The sequence below is a fragment of the Dermacentor andersoni genome, chromosome 5, assembly GCF_023375885.2.
Source record: "Dermacentor andersoni chromosome 5, qqDerAnde1_hic_scaffold, whole genome shotgun sequence".
NCBI lineage: Eukaryota > Metazoa > Arthropoda > Arachnida > Ixodida > Ixodidae > Dermacentor > Dermacentor andersoni.
Window position 1 is genome coordinate 204945915 of NC_092818.1, and position 14165 is coordinate 204960079.

The 14165-nt window shown below is 47.2% G+C and overlaps 1 protein-coding gene across 1 annotated transcript in view; it reads left to right on the forward strand.

Annotated features, from left to right (window-relative positions):
* Positions 1-14165, forward strand: part of LOC126532272 (neural cell adhesion molecule 2-like) — a 258774-nt gene that overhangs the window by 44318 nt on the left and 200291 nt on the right. The window contains exons 4-5 of the mRNA XM_050179930.3: positions 1472-1747; positions 6056-6346. Of these exons, the coding sequence (XP_050035887.2) occupies positions 1472-1747; positions 6056-6346 (567 nt within the window). The remainder of the gene's footprint in view (positions 1-1471; positions 1748-6055; positions 6347-14165) is intronic.

Below are 14165 nucleotides of genomic sequence, written 5' to 3' on the forward strand. Positions count from 1 at the left end.
TTGTTTCTTTTTCTCATCTGTTAGCCAGAAAGGGTCCAAACCTCTACTAGGCCAAAATCCACTTGGCCAGAGAAAAACTAACGCGCACCGAAGTGCGCCGCGCGGTGGTCTGGGCAACATGAGAATAACGCATGCGCTCTGGCTGGCTCTGGCTGCCCGCGGGTAGCGACAACAAGAAAATTGAAGAGGCTGAATGTGTGCTCGCCAATGAAAGTGAAAGTAGAAAAAAAGAATAAAACGTAAGTTGCCTTTGCTGGCTTTTGTGTCTTTCCATTGTTGCTTTGGCCCAGGTGAAAAAATGTTGATATTCTATTCTGTGACACGACGGCACAAATCAACCACCACAACGCTTCGTCTCATCGGACCTCGCTGCGTGATGGCCTCGCTGATAGTATGTTGATTTGGCTTGTCTCGCTGTATGGTCCGATGTATGACTTTAGAAAAGTCAATGCACATTTGGCATCAAAAATTTATGAGAACTTTATGCCCATAAAGTTTCGGGATTGAAATCCATGCGCTTCGTTAATTCCGTGGCTTCCGCGAGATGCCCCGATGAGCCCGCTCGCCATCAAAACGCCCTTGAATTTTTGTGCTCGGATGGCGCGCCTTGCGTTATGTGATCCCAGGTTTTCGTGGGCGATGTCACGAAATCCAGCCCGAGTTCGCTATGTTCGCGCCGAAATGCCTTTTCGAGCATGAAAAAGACATTCTAGACAAAACCCAGCATGACTTCCGGCTGCGGGGTTGTTTTTGTCGGTGGTGTATGGCAGCACAAAAAAATTTGGGGGGGGGTTCCGCATGACCTGACAATGCACAGCGCACTCGAGAATAAAAAATTTGCATTTTCGTGCCTCGAACAAAAGGAACAAATAATGTCTAGTTTGTTACGTAATTGCGTTGCCGTGCGCATGCACAATTCTGCACGCGAGCAAACGTTGAGACGAGAAAGAAAATGAAAAAGCTGAAGAAACTGGCCAAGCGACAGCGGACCATTGGCCATATGGCGCAAGTTCGTTTTTGTCGTAACACTGAATTACATTGTTCATCGAGCGCTGACTTCAGTCACTGATCTGATGATTGACTTTAACATTGGTCGAGCACGCCACAGCCACTGGCCACCAGGTCGCGCGTACACAATAAGGGGAGCGGAACACATGGTGCCACGTAGTACCACGAAAACACCTCCCAGAGCATGATGAACGCATTCTCGGATTGCAACAGGGGTTGTTTATTCATAATTTCTTACTTCAACTCCAAGGTTTGTATTTGGCAATTGATGAATCCTTTCATAGCATTCGATCTGCTACTCTCAAGTGGATATGAAGTTGACTCCACCTTGGGTACTTGCGCAGTAGTTGTTTGAATTAGGGCGTGTTAAAATAAGCACGTTTTTTTTTTTTTTTTTTTTTTTTCTGGCATGTTGCCTGCATGAGCGCTGCGACTGGTCACCAAGCATTCTCGTCGGTCGCAGTCCGTCCGCTCTCCGTGTGGATCGAGGGCGAGCAGCGACCGCTGTCGGCGGGCAAGCCGGTGACCCTGCGGTGCCGCTCGGCTGGTTCCAGACCCCCCGCTGTGGTCGAGTGGTGGAAGGCCGGCGTGCGAATGAACGCCACGCAAGCCAACGGCACCAGCGCGCTGACTTTCTTGCCCGTGAGCGAAGACTCGGGCAAGCAGCTGTCGTGCCACGCCGAGAACCCACTCATCGCCGGCAGCGCCATCGAGGACGGCTGGAAGCTCGAAGTGCATTGTGAGTCCCGTCTGTGCTGTTGTTGGCGAGACAAAAATGAGCACGACAAAATCTAAGCCACTAGCGCTAAGCCAACTTGACTTTCAAAAAGGATGTTTTTGAAATTCACTTGGCACCTGTTTTATCCTTAGCAGGCCAGGTGTAAATGATTATCGGCAATGAAAGAAAAACGAAAACTTGAGGCTCTTGGGTAAATTTTAACATATATGTATGCCGTTTCCGGAATAAGCTTAGTTGGAACTTGCCGCTTGTGGTGTATATATTGAGTGATCTCATGTCGTTGTCTCTTTCGTGCCATTGCATCTGTTATACCTATACTAATTATCCCAAGCATCAGTAATGATGCCAGAGTATATATTTTGAGTTATAATATATGCTTTTGCGTATACATGGTATTTACTGAGGCTGGCTCTTAGTAAACAATGCAAAGTTCTTGGGAGCATGGCGCAGGATGCGCGAGAAGTCCTCACTTATGCTTAAGTTATTTTAGTTTAGTACGTGCGGACAGTACTTTTGCTTTGGTTTTGTAGTCTCGGAATTCTCCAGTAATCTGTAGGCATTGTTTGGTCTGTAAGGCGCCAGGTGATAAGCTCGTTCAGTTGCATCTGCAGGCCAGAAGTCGCTCATGATGCGCGAGCTCCGAGTTCATTGACTAGCGGTGACATCACCCTTGTGTTTGCTGAAGCATTCTTCTATACAAGAAGTCACAGCGTAACAGAAGCCGGGAACACTTCTAAAGCGCCAAAGCAAAAGTGCCGAACATGGAGCAAGTAGTCTTTTCTTGCCCGCTCGTACGAGCTAACTTTGGGTTTGATCGTGCGTTAACCCGAAATTCCCCGTAAACTTCTTCTCGCGCACTTGCCTCCTCTTGTTAAATGTCCATCCGGGCTGCCGTAAAGTTACCGTCGGCTGCAAGGAAACAGCTATCTGCAGCACGTGGCCACGGCTGAAGAACCTTCGTCAGTTCATTGCATAGGCTTTCGTCTTGAGTTCCACCGCGCTCATATTTCCTTCCGGTCCTGATAAATAATAAGTTGAGCGGTGCTGTAGGCAACGCTGTGCCGGTCCGTGCCGAGCTCCTCCATATTGCCGTCTTGCATCTGCAGCCGGCAGCTTAAGAGCTCCCATCTCCTCTCAGGAGCAAAGCTTATTTTTTTCATGCGACGCTTTAATCGCGCAGTTACGGACAGCAGATGGAACGTCCGTTCATTTCCAAGGCGTAAAGCTTTGCAGTCGATGGCTCCTTTTCTTCGCAGAACCTTCGTTTCCGTGCAGCTAGCTTCAATGCAAGAGCTCATTTCTTCCCATAGTGCTGAATGCCTTTTTGACTTTCTTTTGTAATTAAGTATGCTTCGAAAATAATTACTGAATTACATTAAACCGTGCTTAACACTAAGTCGTTGGACAAAACGTCACATTAGTTCTCTTCCAGCGTTGTTGACGCAGTTCAGGTAACCGGTAATCCGCTGCTACGTGGTATCCCAATTCCGTGCTCATGTGGCGTTACGTACATGGCGTTTCACAAGGTAGTGTTTTAAGCCCTTTATATTGTTCCGCATGTGCATCAGTTACTTTCGATCTTCTATAACACTAACCACCCATTTATCGGCTGCTGACTGCATAGTCTACGTTAATTAAAACCTGTACTGATGCTGTCCATCTTACTCTGCAGCAGACTCTGATCCTAATCTCAACTTGTTGCTCGCAAATGATCGTAAACACAAACAGTAGAAGCAGATGACGTTCAGAAGCGAGCGATCACCTTCAACATTGAGCTACTTGCTTAAGCATAATCTTCTCGCAGTAACATCGGCTTGCAATTATATTGGCTTACACGAGATCTACGTTTTCCTGAACAAAACACATGGAAAGCACTTAGGCTTAGGTACTCTAGTGTAGGCATAGCCTACACTAGAGTACCTAAACCTCAGCGTTATCATTGGGCGCCTTCCTTGACTCGAAAACAAGCTTACCAAACACCCGTTCGTAGACAACGAGAGTTCGCATCGTACATGTGACCTGATCCGCTTTAAGCCGATATGCTAAATTCTCTAGAACCTCTACAAAAGCATGAAGCATGTTTGATCTCCCAAGATTATCATCGCGACGAAAGCCAGCGCTTGCTTATTTATTTCATGAACTAGCTTAGCGTACGCAAGCAAATGGCAAGATCGAGCGTTGGGCTAGTTGGTACCGCAAAATTTTTGTATCCCCGCGCATTAGGCAAGGACAAGAGAATGGACACAGACAATGCTGAATTAACAAGTGAAATTTTTTTTCTGAGAGAAGGTATAAGTGCGCCTTGCACCAGGAAGCAGGAAGAGACACCGAAGCGAGTGCACAAAAGTATACACGGAATAACCGCATGAAAAAAAAAAATAAAGAGAAAGTTGGAGGGTGATTCCACTTCTAGTTGACGTCATCAAAGACAATGTCTTCCTTAGCGAGTTGTGGATGAAAATGGTGCGGATTCAGTGCGCACGGCAATCTATCGTGTCACCCCTCGCGTGAGAGCAGTTGGATGAGCGTTGGACTGCTTAAAGCTTTTGACTGTACTTTCTTCGGGATTCGCCCACGTTTACAGACTGCAAATACTCACGCGAACGTACGGGTCACGTTTTTATACGGCACTACCTTCAGGATGGGCCCACACTTTTAGTCTGCTTTTACCCACCGAAATGGCTTTAGTCTGCTTTACCTTGGGGATCGGCAAACATATTTCGTCTGCAATATCTCCAGGATCGGCCCACAAGACAGGCTAGAAACACACACACATCCAGTACGAAAAAAGTAGGAGTACCTCAATGAATACGACATTATCTTCGGAAGAACACGCGTAATACGAACACACTGACGTCGAGAAGAGAAAGCAGTATTTGCGTGAAACAATAACGCACAATTTTAATGCGATTAGCATTTTTATCCCATTTCTCCCACTTTGCGGTTTGTATAGTGTTTCTAGCCTTTCTGCTCCGTCGGTCTTTCTAATAAAAAAATTATCCGACGATTACCATACTCCGTAATGCGAAATTTGAGCACAGCTCTATACGTGTTTCCATTTCGCGATATTTTGAAGCAAAGAATTTGAGAGAGACATGTAGCAGAGTCGGTAATGGTCGAAAATCTGATCTGCGGATCAAGCGCGCCGGCGTTTATAGATGACTCGTCAAAGGTTCCAGTGTGGTCGCTGGTGCCGCATGGCTTCCAGAAAGTACTATACAATTCGCACAGCGCATACAATCAGATTAAGAAAGAATCTCACACAATAACAACCAAAACAAGCGCGAACGAGACCAACCCAACAGAACCAAACAGGTGCGGGCGAGAGCTGTCGCGCGAGCAGACGATAGTACGAAACGAGCGGATCGGCTGAGACCAGATACGAGCGCGCATCGAGCCGTAAGGAGGGTTTGCATGAGCATCGCGCGGGCACGTCACTGAAGGGGCCGCTCTCATTGGCATCCGCCGTTCGCGGCTCGCGTCTTTCGTCTCCCACTCCGCGTTCACCCTTTCATCTTTTGCTGTGGGCGTTCGCTCAGTGACGCCGCCGACGCTTGCCACAGGAATGGGCGCCTAAGAGCTGCGCTCTAAAAGAATGACTTGAACTTCGGAACTAGTCGGTATCAAACCTTTGTCTTCAGTCACAGCAGGCCGATGTTTTTTTTTATCGTTCGGCCACGATCCCGGGCTTGAAAACGAGGACTGAAGTCTTAGCGTTAGCACGGCTGAGCGCGCTGACAATCCACGACGGCGCAGCGGGCACATAGGGAAGTGCGAGAAAAAAACCTGGCTGCAGCACACGGCTCACATGTGACGCGTTTTGGCTCTTTCAAAACCTTATATCAAATCTTCCCACGATAAAATGTTATACTTTCACCACGAATTACGTGTTCTCATCGCTTGTATATATAAAAAATATTAATATTTCATCTCTCACCATTTTCGCAAGTTACACAATTTTCATAATTACATAACATTAAGCGAATCTTTACCAATCGTCTCAATAATTCTTCTACCCCCAAGATTACATGTGCACTACCACTTGAGACTAATCGTACTAACGACGATGAACATTTTTAAGGGATAGACTGCGCCTGAGTCTTTACTCACAATAAAATAAATTTACAGTAAGAGATTGTAAAGCCTAACGAGTGGCCAAATCCATGAAACTTTCGTTGGGTTGTAACTTCTGTATGGCTGACTGCTTCCGGTTGCACTGTTGCAATTGGGTGTAAATTTATTTATTTATTTATTTATTTATTTATTTATTTATTTATTTATTTCATTGCACTTTCTTCCAAAACTCAGACGTGCCACAGCTGAACCTCCGTTTGGGCAGTAAGCTTCGGCACCAGCACATCCAGGAGGGCAACGACGTGTTCCTCGAATGCGACATCCGGGCCAGCCCGTGGGTCACGGAAATCGGCTGGCGGTTCGAAGGCCGCGACCTGGCCACCAACACGTCGGCCGGGCTCATCGTCAGCAATCAATCACTGGTGTTGCAGAAAGTGAACCGCCTAGCACGTGGCCGCTACACCTGCACCGCTACGAACGCAGAGGGCATTGGCGAGAGCAACCCCGTCAACCTGAGGGTCCGATGTGAGTACCTCACTTATGCCACTCATTCTGATGCCGGCTATCAGAAGGTGCGAGCGCTGCGAGCCCGGAACTCGTGCGTCCTTCTGAGGACATCCAGATGCAGTAGAGTACGACAAGCGAAAAAAAAAAATAACGAAAAAAGAAACTGCCATAGTTGACTTGGTGAAAACGCAAGCCCTCTTATGATGTTTGGAACCGGCTAGCCAGGGGGGGCGGGGAGTATTCAGCTAAGTGGACTCCTACAGAATACCTGACCTGTTGTGTGTCAGTTTTCTGGGTCGCAGAAATATCGCAGTTCCGCATTAAAGCGAAGCGTTGATAGCGATAGCAAAATATTGGACAACTGCACAAAGTAAGGTACGTAGTTTTATCGGTGGTGTAAACTGCAGTAAACATTCGCTTAATAATTAAATTAATAAGCATGGTGTCACGCACTCATAGGCAAACATGAACACGTTTCGCTTCATGACCGCGGACATTCGCAGTTACGACGCGAGTTTGATGAAGAGCGCCGGCCTACGGAAGCGAGCGCTTCGGGCTGCCTCTAGCTTCAGTACGCAACTCCTATACTTGAAGTTATGCAACCTCCAACACTAGGCGCGAGGGAAGATAGCGCCCGTGAAGCAATAGGCCATCTTAACTCGGTGAAATGTTACACCCGCCGCTGATTACCTCTAAGAAGCCGCGCGTCGGCTGCGTATTCGCTCAGCCGTAGGCACAGCCAGCGCGGCCACAGTCAGACTAGAGAAGAAGCGCGTTTACCAGCCCCCTTCCCCTTATCGTGCGCTAAAGGTTAAACTTAGTTTGACAGATACGTAAGGTCTACAGTGCGGCAGTGCGAGCGATATTAAGTCAGAAGCTTCGATGAAAGACTAGGGACGTAGGCGGAATCCACAGCCAAACGATAGAGCCGGTAGACAAGCCATTTTCGTGACGACTCTGTTGGTAAGCTTGATCTTCCGTTGCCATAGTGCGAGTAAGCTGTCGGCACTCTTCTACGTACTTGGCTACTTCTAATACGGGCCACAGTTCGTAGGAGTCGGGTTAAAATGGCAGTACTGTGTCCAACGTCCGCGATAACGTTTTTCATGCAACTGAACGAATGGCGAGAAGCCGGTGGTCGCTTGCTTGGCGGTGTTATCTGCGTATCCACGTCACAAACAATTTGTGAAACATATAGATTACAAAAGACAGAACTGTGTCTCAATTTGAATGGCTAAACGCGACGTATTTAGCGAGGATTTCTCCAGGAGTGCGGCTGAAGCGCTCTGTTAATTAACTAGTTAGTTCGCACTCTGTGAACTGCTGCCTACACACTGCGAACGTAGGCAGCAGATTCCAGAAATAACAACCGAGTGTTTCGCGGTGTTTCAGCGTTCCTGTCGTACATTCTGCTGCAACGAAGAATATTCAGGCCACGTAACACGAATATCTGATTTGGTAGGTCACAAGCACTTCTACACGTTAGAAAACGAATTATGCATGTAGTGATGTCAAAATCTTTCTTGAGCGCTTTTTTAGTGAATATTGCTGGAAAACGCGCTATGCCTACCGTCTACAAATCGGTTATCAATTGTTTCAGCACGCGGACACAGACCGCTATTTGTCGGCCACGATACAAAAGAGCCCCTTTTCTGGAGCCATTTTCTGACTGAAACGGTTGCTGAATGTAGCTTCAAAAAGGAAAATGGTCTGGCCTCTGGAAGAATGATAATCCGACGGACACGCATAAGTACTTCTCGGTAACAGCGTTCCAAGTGGAGTGCACGATAAAGGGGAACGGGAAACAATGGGTTCACCAGTGCAGCAGCAATTCCTTTTGCTGCAATTCCCGCTGTTTCGGACCGCTCCATGTCTTCTCTGCCATTTTCGCTGTAAATAAATCGATTCTTTGACAATCATGAACGCATGCTGGCCACTTGGGAAACTTTTGTACAGGAATTGAACGCCTGCTTTGGCGGCTCGGATTCCAAACAGAATAAAGCGCAACAAACGCTTCCGCGCAGAGCCCAATTGCTTGGCGAAAGTGTGCAACGTATATTAAAGAAATGTTGAACCTATGCGGAACTGTAAACGCGAATGTGTCCGATGAAGGCAAAGTAAGACATCGGTTAAAAGGCATCGCGTAAGGCGTCTACAATTTTTTTACCAAGGATAGAAAACCTGGACACTCTTTATGCATTTAGGCAACAATGTCACGCGTTCGAAGCTCTGAAGACCCGAAGGATCTTGCCGAAGTTTGGGCACTTGGACAACGTCACCATAGTTGCAAGTGTGGACGTCGCTGCCTGCGATGGCATCGCCTCGATCGTGCGTCGAGTGGTTCAAGATGAGCTAGCACGACTTCAGGTAGTAGACGTTGGTTATCAGTGCGCCTTTGACGAGTGCGTTCTCAACCACTATCCTGGTCCCGAGAACATCGCGTCAAGCGCTGACCGTCTTCGAAAGAACCACACTTAAATGACACGAGCTTTCGGTCTCTCCAGGCGAATCTCAGTCGCCGCCAGTGCCCACCAGTGCCCACCAGTCGGTGGTGGCACTACGGAGCACTACCCAACACCCCGACGTGTTCCAGCGGAATACCCGATGCCGTGACAGGCTCCTGCGGATTCATTATAGGGGCCACGCGTACCTGCTCCATTTAATTTCAACCACGACCTACCTGTCTGCTACGCCTGCGGTTCCCGAGGACATATTGCGCGCTTTTGTGGCCGCCACCTGCAGCGAGCGCCACGTTTTTCGGCGTTACACAGCTCGTGTGCACGAAGACGCGCCATTTGGAGTCCATCCTCTGCGGCAGCAGTGGCGGTGCCAATCGCGTGATGAGTTCCCTGTCTCCGAGCGCAGTATTACACTGCCGCTAACCCGGCTGCCCCGTTCGCCATCCGCGCACCGTTGTCGGTCCCCTTCCCCGCCACAGCTGGGAAACTAGCTGCTGCGGCCGGTGCGGTCGCGGGATAGTCAGACTCGCCCATTCCCCTGTCTGCTGTTATGCTGAAGAACGAGGTGTGTTTGTGTGTGTTAAGATGGTGTAAATCCTACTGCTCTTGTCGATACGGGTGCCGCTATTTTTGTTATGAGCCTTCGCTTAAAGATAGTTTAGGACAGAAAGTTATGTTCGCGTGGGATCGCAAAGAAACCTTTCATGTTGTTGGAGGTGAAATGTTGCGCCCTGTTGGTGTTTGTTCGGTTTTGGTTGCGACTTGAGGACAGAGTTTTAGAGCCGAGTTTACTGTATTGGTCCACGCAACTCATGATGTTATTTTAGGCATAGATTTTTCCTACGTGAATGCAGTGGTGCACTTGACTCTGGGACTGGAGAGATTTTACTACGGAGCACGTTTCCAATCGCCATACTTGATGATTTGCAGACCGATCAAGTCGACGTGTTTTCGCTGTCTCGAGATGTTTTTATGCCTAGTCAGACAGCCATGTTTGTTCCCGTGAGTTCTTCACGTGTCCAGATGGGATCATGCAGCGCTCTTGTAGAGCCAGATCATAACAACGCGATTAAGAAGGATGTGTTCGTCTCTCAATCTATTGTTCAAGCCATCGAAGGGCGCGCCTTCTTGGAGACAGTGAACACTTCCACGGGGTCTATTACCCTGCCAGTCGGACTTAAATGGGCAACGTTTGAGGAGCAAGCCACAATTGATGCACGAACAGTTGCGGCATCTTCAGACATCAGCCGGCCATTGCCCAACTATTCGGATGACCTGCGACGTAGGATAGACAAGTCGTTGTTGTTTTCCGAGCAGGGTGTAACAAGTGCTCGCCTGCTACACGTTAGTATTCGATTTTACTCAACGTGAGCTTTCTCGGGTGTTGCCGGAATCCCGCACGCACTATGGCATCAACACAGGGCAAGCGACTCCGATACGTCAGAAGCCCTATCGCGTATCTCCCACGGAAAGAAAAGTGATCGCCGAACAGGTCGACGACATGCTGCAGAAAGATGTTATTCAGGAGCCTTGCAGTCCTTGGGCAGCTCCTATTATACTAGTGAAAAAGAAAGAGAACTCATGGAGATTTTGTGTCGGCTACCGCCGCCTGAGTCCCGTCACAAAGAAAGACGTGTATCCTTTACCACGCATTGACCATGCTGTTGACTGCCTTCACTCCGTCTCGTACTTTTTGTCGGTTGACCTGCCGGCCGGGCTGCTCTGATGCTGCTGGGACGACCCTCTACCTTTCTCCCTCCAACCCTATCTCTCTTTTAATCCCAACTCCCCCACCCTGCTGGCGCTGAGCCGCGCTCCCGCATGGGTTGCAGAAGATAGTGCTTGCCTTTCCTGTTGCCCCACAAGAAACACTTCTCTACCCTTTTCACTGTAAATAAATCCATTCTACAATCGTAACAATCACACACACACACACACACATATATATATATATATATATATATATATATATATATATATATATATATATATATATATATATATATATATATATATATATATATATATAGTCATATCGTAAGAAGCCAACAAACACTGACACCAAGGACAACATAGGGGAAATTACTTGTGCTCAATCAATGAAATAAAGCAACGATAAACTAATGGAAATTAAAGTGGATGAAAACACAACAACTTGGCGCAGGTGGGGAACGATCCCACAACCTTGGCATTTCGCGTGCGATGCTCTACCAATTGAGCCACCGCGGGGCCGTTTCCCCATCCACTTTCTTGGGTTTCCTAGTAGGACCCTGGGAGTGTTAGCCGGCGCCACCACTGGCAGCCCTTGGCGGCGGATGTGGAACATCCTTTCTACCGCAGGTGTCATGAGAACGTGATCTTTTTGAGTGAAGGCAACCGTACAATAAACCCACACATGCTACCTGAAGGCATCAATGCTGCCAGATTCGAGACCCTCGCTAAGTAATAAACGAGAAGAAAGGGGGTTAACCGAGGCGCCCAATTTTTATTAGACCATGTCATAAGAAGCAAACAAACACTGACACCAAGGACAACATAGGTGAAACTACTTGTGCTCAATCAAAGAAATAAGGAAATGATATATATATATATATATATATATATATATATATATATATATATATATATAATAAGAAGCCAACACACACTGACACCAAGGACAACATAGGGGAAATTACTTGTGCTTAAGAAATGCAATACAGATACGATAAATTAATGGAAATTAAAGTGGATGAAAAAACAACTTGCCGCAGGTGGGAACCGAACCCACAACCTTCGCATGTATGTGGATGGTTCGGTTCCCACCTGCGGCAAGTAGTTTTTTCATCCACTAATTTCCATTAACTTATCGTTTTTTTATTTCATTTATTAAGCACAAGTAATTTCCCCTATGTTGTCCTTGGTGTCAGTGTTTGTTGGCTACTTACTATATGACTAATAAAAATCGGGCTCCTCGGTTAACCCCCTTTCTTCTCGTTTATATATATATATATATATATATCGATTACAGCACCTGTTCGTGTTCACATATAACGTCGGAGATGTGTTCTGCTCTGTCCCACGCAACGAAACGTCTCTCATTTCATCCTTACCCTCGCTTCTCCCATGCGAATGCGAAGGCATCCCACCCACCGCGGTTAACCGCATTGTTACAGTACCAATGGCTGCGCTTTGCTATTGGGCACAAGGTTGCGCGCTCGATTCCTGGCCATGCTAGTTCCATGTTGCTCAGCATGAAATACGAAAACGACAGTGCACATGTATTTGTGAGCGCGCTAAGAAGCCGCATGGTAGAACTTGTCTCGGAGCCCTTCGTAGCCCGTGTGTCGTTCTCTGGGGCGGTCAAGCTAGTAAATTCCATTCTGAATGTGTCCATTGGCCATTTAGGTATACTGATGTTTAGGCTGGAGGATAGAGATCTTTTCTACCTGCTATACAGCTTTTGTCGAGTAGTTCTCGTGAATAGTTCACGTATCTTTGCTTTACAGACATAGCAAGGCCGCTCGCCCTGATGTCTATCAAGACATGGCGTAGATGTGACCCAGAGCAGAAAACAACGTAGGCGAGCGTAAGCGCTGCGTGACACCTGCTGGCGTGCTCATAAGACGGCAAACTTCCTTAGACGTCGGCACCGCCGCCGGTGCCGGTGGTTTTCATGTCGCGTGGTTTGAATAGTGATGGCTGGTGACGGCACCTCGGTGACCCGGACAGCGTTGCCAGCCGTCCTCCCTCCTGCGGATACCCGATTAGCTTTGTGGCGACTGTACCCCGTACTTCCACCAATTCTTACGTGTAAGAATGTTTAAATTAAGTTATGGGGTTTAACGTGCCAAAAGCATGATCTGATTATGAGACACGTCGTAGTGGGGACTTCGGATTATATTTGGACCACCTGGGGTTCTTCAATGGACACCTAAATTTAAGCACACGGGCGTTTTCGCATTTCGCCCCCATCGAAATATTTGCAATCGTATATGTGCAAGGAGAGCGCATAGCGCAGAGATTATAAACAGGGAGGACATCAGGCCAGCTGTATACTTTCGTGGAGCAATCTTCGTCACCTCTTTCTTCTGCCAACGTCTTCATACGACGGCGCAGAAATCTTCGTCACAAGATGGTGTAGTATGGTATGATATATTAAAGTATAGTTTATTTCTGCTTTTATTGTAGTTCGTGGGGTAATCTGCGCGCGCCGTATACGATACGCAGTCATATGTGGAACCAATTAATCTGTGAGCACATCGCTCGACTTGCTGTTTCTTACTCTCCCTCCTAAGTCTTTATTTTACTTTTGGCGCAACGATGTATTCATTACATTTCAACGAACTCGCCCAGCAACAAGTTCTACTCAACTACATTTCTAGTACAGTGGGCACCTTCTTTACCATGTCTGCTTCAAGCTACATCAACTCAGCTCTCGGCCTGACGTTTCTTACTATCCCTCATCAGTCTTTATTTTCCTTTTGGCGCCAACAATGTATTCATTAGATTTCAACCAACTTTCCCAGCAACAAGTTCTACTCAATTACTGTTGAGAGCCCATTCTAACAAACGTCTCGGTAAATAACCGAAGTGCGGAACAATGGGAGGGTCTGCTCACCAGCAGCGAGCTCGCAGCCCAAAGGGCAATTGTGCAGCATGCCTGCGAGGCAGCAAGACTCAGCGGTGCCCTGGAATAGGGGAGCCGACCTTGTGAAGCGGCCAGGACTCAAGATATGAAGACACCGGCCCACCGCCAATCTACAATCTCACCGACAAGTCTGGGTTGCTAAAAAGGAGACACACGACAGTGCTCTGTCATGTTTTCGTTTGAGCCCGTTTTTATGGCTGTTAATTTTTCCAAGTAAAGTACCAGCTAGGTCTTCATCTTACATTTATAAATGCATCAATTTGTAAACGATGTGTTATAGTTTTCTTTAATATCATCATTTTTGAAAACATAATAAGGATGATAGCACGATTTGACGTGATGTGGCTGCACGCCTTAGCAATGAAACATCTTTGTCAGAAGTTAAGCAAAGTGTTTCGGCAACGTAAAACATGCATTCTCGTTGTTAAAGAATTCTTGTACGGGGAGTGCTAGGAATTTGTCTTTGCGTGGTGTACAACCTCCAAATATATATTGTTACGGGGAGAGGAGAGGTTCAAATGTATTTACAGGTATTTACAACGCATTCACTGGCATACAAGATGGCTGACAGTCCGCGCGACATCAGCGAGCGTCGTCCTTTGTACTGCGCTCAGCTTCGTCTCCGGCGGTGCTTGTAACATGACCCAACATGATCAACAAAATACGATACGAACACTGCGTCACAATCACGGCAGAATTCCACCAGGACGATAACATATACAAAAAACGAAGCATTGTATACACGGCA